The 1054-nt window shown below is 54.7% G+C and overlaps 1 protein-coding gene across 1 annotated transcript in view; it reads right to left on the bottom strand.

Annotated features, from left to right (window-relative positions):
- Window positions 1-475: 475 nt before the first annotated feature.
- Tmem54 (transmembrane protein 54) overlaps window positions 476-1054 on the bottom strand; it is a 7188-nt gene continuing 6609 nt past the window's right edge. Inside the window, exon 6 of the mRNA XM_031378748.1 lies at window positions 476-771. Coding sequence (XP_031234608.1) covers window positions 706-771 — 66 coding nt within the window. The 3' untranslated portion in view covers window positions 476-705. The remainder of the gene's footprint in view (window positions 772-1054) is intronic.

The raw sequence follows: 1054 nt of genomic DNA, 5'->3' as shown, positions 1-1054 counted from the left end.
GTGGGGAGACACGGAGTATTCCTGGGCTGTGGGGCTTTGAAAAAGTTCCCTGATCTACTTCCCTGCAGAAGAACACTTCTTGTCCCAGCTCTTGCTGGCTGGAGGCCATGGTTTAAAAAAAAAAAAAAATCTCCCAGGATTCCAACTGGGGGTCCCCAAACCCAATCTCTTTGCACTTGGATAACCACAGATTTACCACATCTGTATTTCACCCTCTTTCTCTTTCTCTCCCTCTCTCCCTTCCTCCCTCCCTCCCTCCTCCCCCCCTCACACACACACACACACACACACACACACACACACAGACACACACACACACACACACACACACATACACACACGCGCGCGCGCGCGCACGCATAGGCACACACAGAGGCCCACAGACAGATGGGCAGAGCCCCTCCACAGCGTTCTGTGTGGGAAAGAAGCGCAGGCCCCTGGCCAAGCCCCACATCCTTCTGCATGCAGCCACACGGAGCATCTTTGTTCTTTTTAATAACTTCAAAATAAAGTCTTGTTTCAGTGCATTGTGCTTGCTGGCCAGGGGAGGGCGCTCTCCCACACCTCCAGGAGTCTGACTGATCTTTCTTGGCCTTGCTCTAAGAATCCTGGATCCAGCCAAGCTTCCACGGCTGTCTGGGCACTGGTCAGCGCAGGCGCGGTCACATGCCTCAGTAGCCATGGCGATGCTGAGGTGTCAGAGGGTCAGCTGCAAGAACTGGCGCAGCTCAGTAGGTCATGGCCATCCAGGGGCTCTGGGCTTGCTTGTATCTGCAGACAGAGGAGCACTGGTTGTTTCCCTGGGCTTGGGGTCTCTATCTTCAGAACACCCTCAAATTGGAGGAAGGAAGGACTCAGGGCTTCTGGGGCACAGGGGAGAACAGCACTATCATTCATTCACGATGGGCCAGAACCCTCTTCCCCGCCTCAAGTGTCTGTTTAACCTCCAAAGACCAGTGCTTCCCCTCAAGATTAGAAGACCCAGACATCAGCCGGGCAGTGGTGGCGCACGCCTTTAATCCCAGCACTTGGGAGGCAGAGGCAGGTGGATTTC

Source organism: Mastomys coucha, unplaced genomic scaffold (assembly GCF_008632895.1).
Source record: "Mastomys coucha isolate ucsf_1 unplaced genomic scaffold, UCSF_Mcou_1 pScaffold18, whole genome shotgun sequence".
Lineage (NCBI taxonomy): Eukaryota > Metazoa > Chordata > Mammalia > Rodentia > Muridae > Mastomys > Mastomys coucha.
The sequence above is the reverse complement of the archived record's forward strand: the minus strand, read 5'-3'. Positions and strand labels throughout refer to the sequence as shown.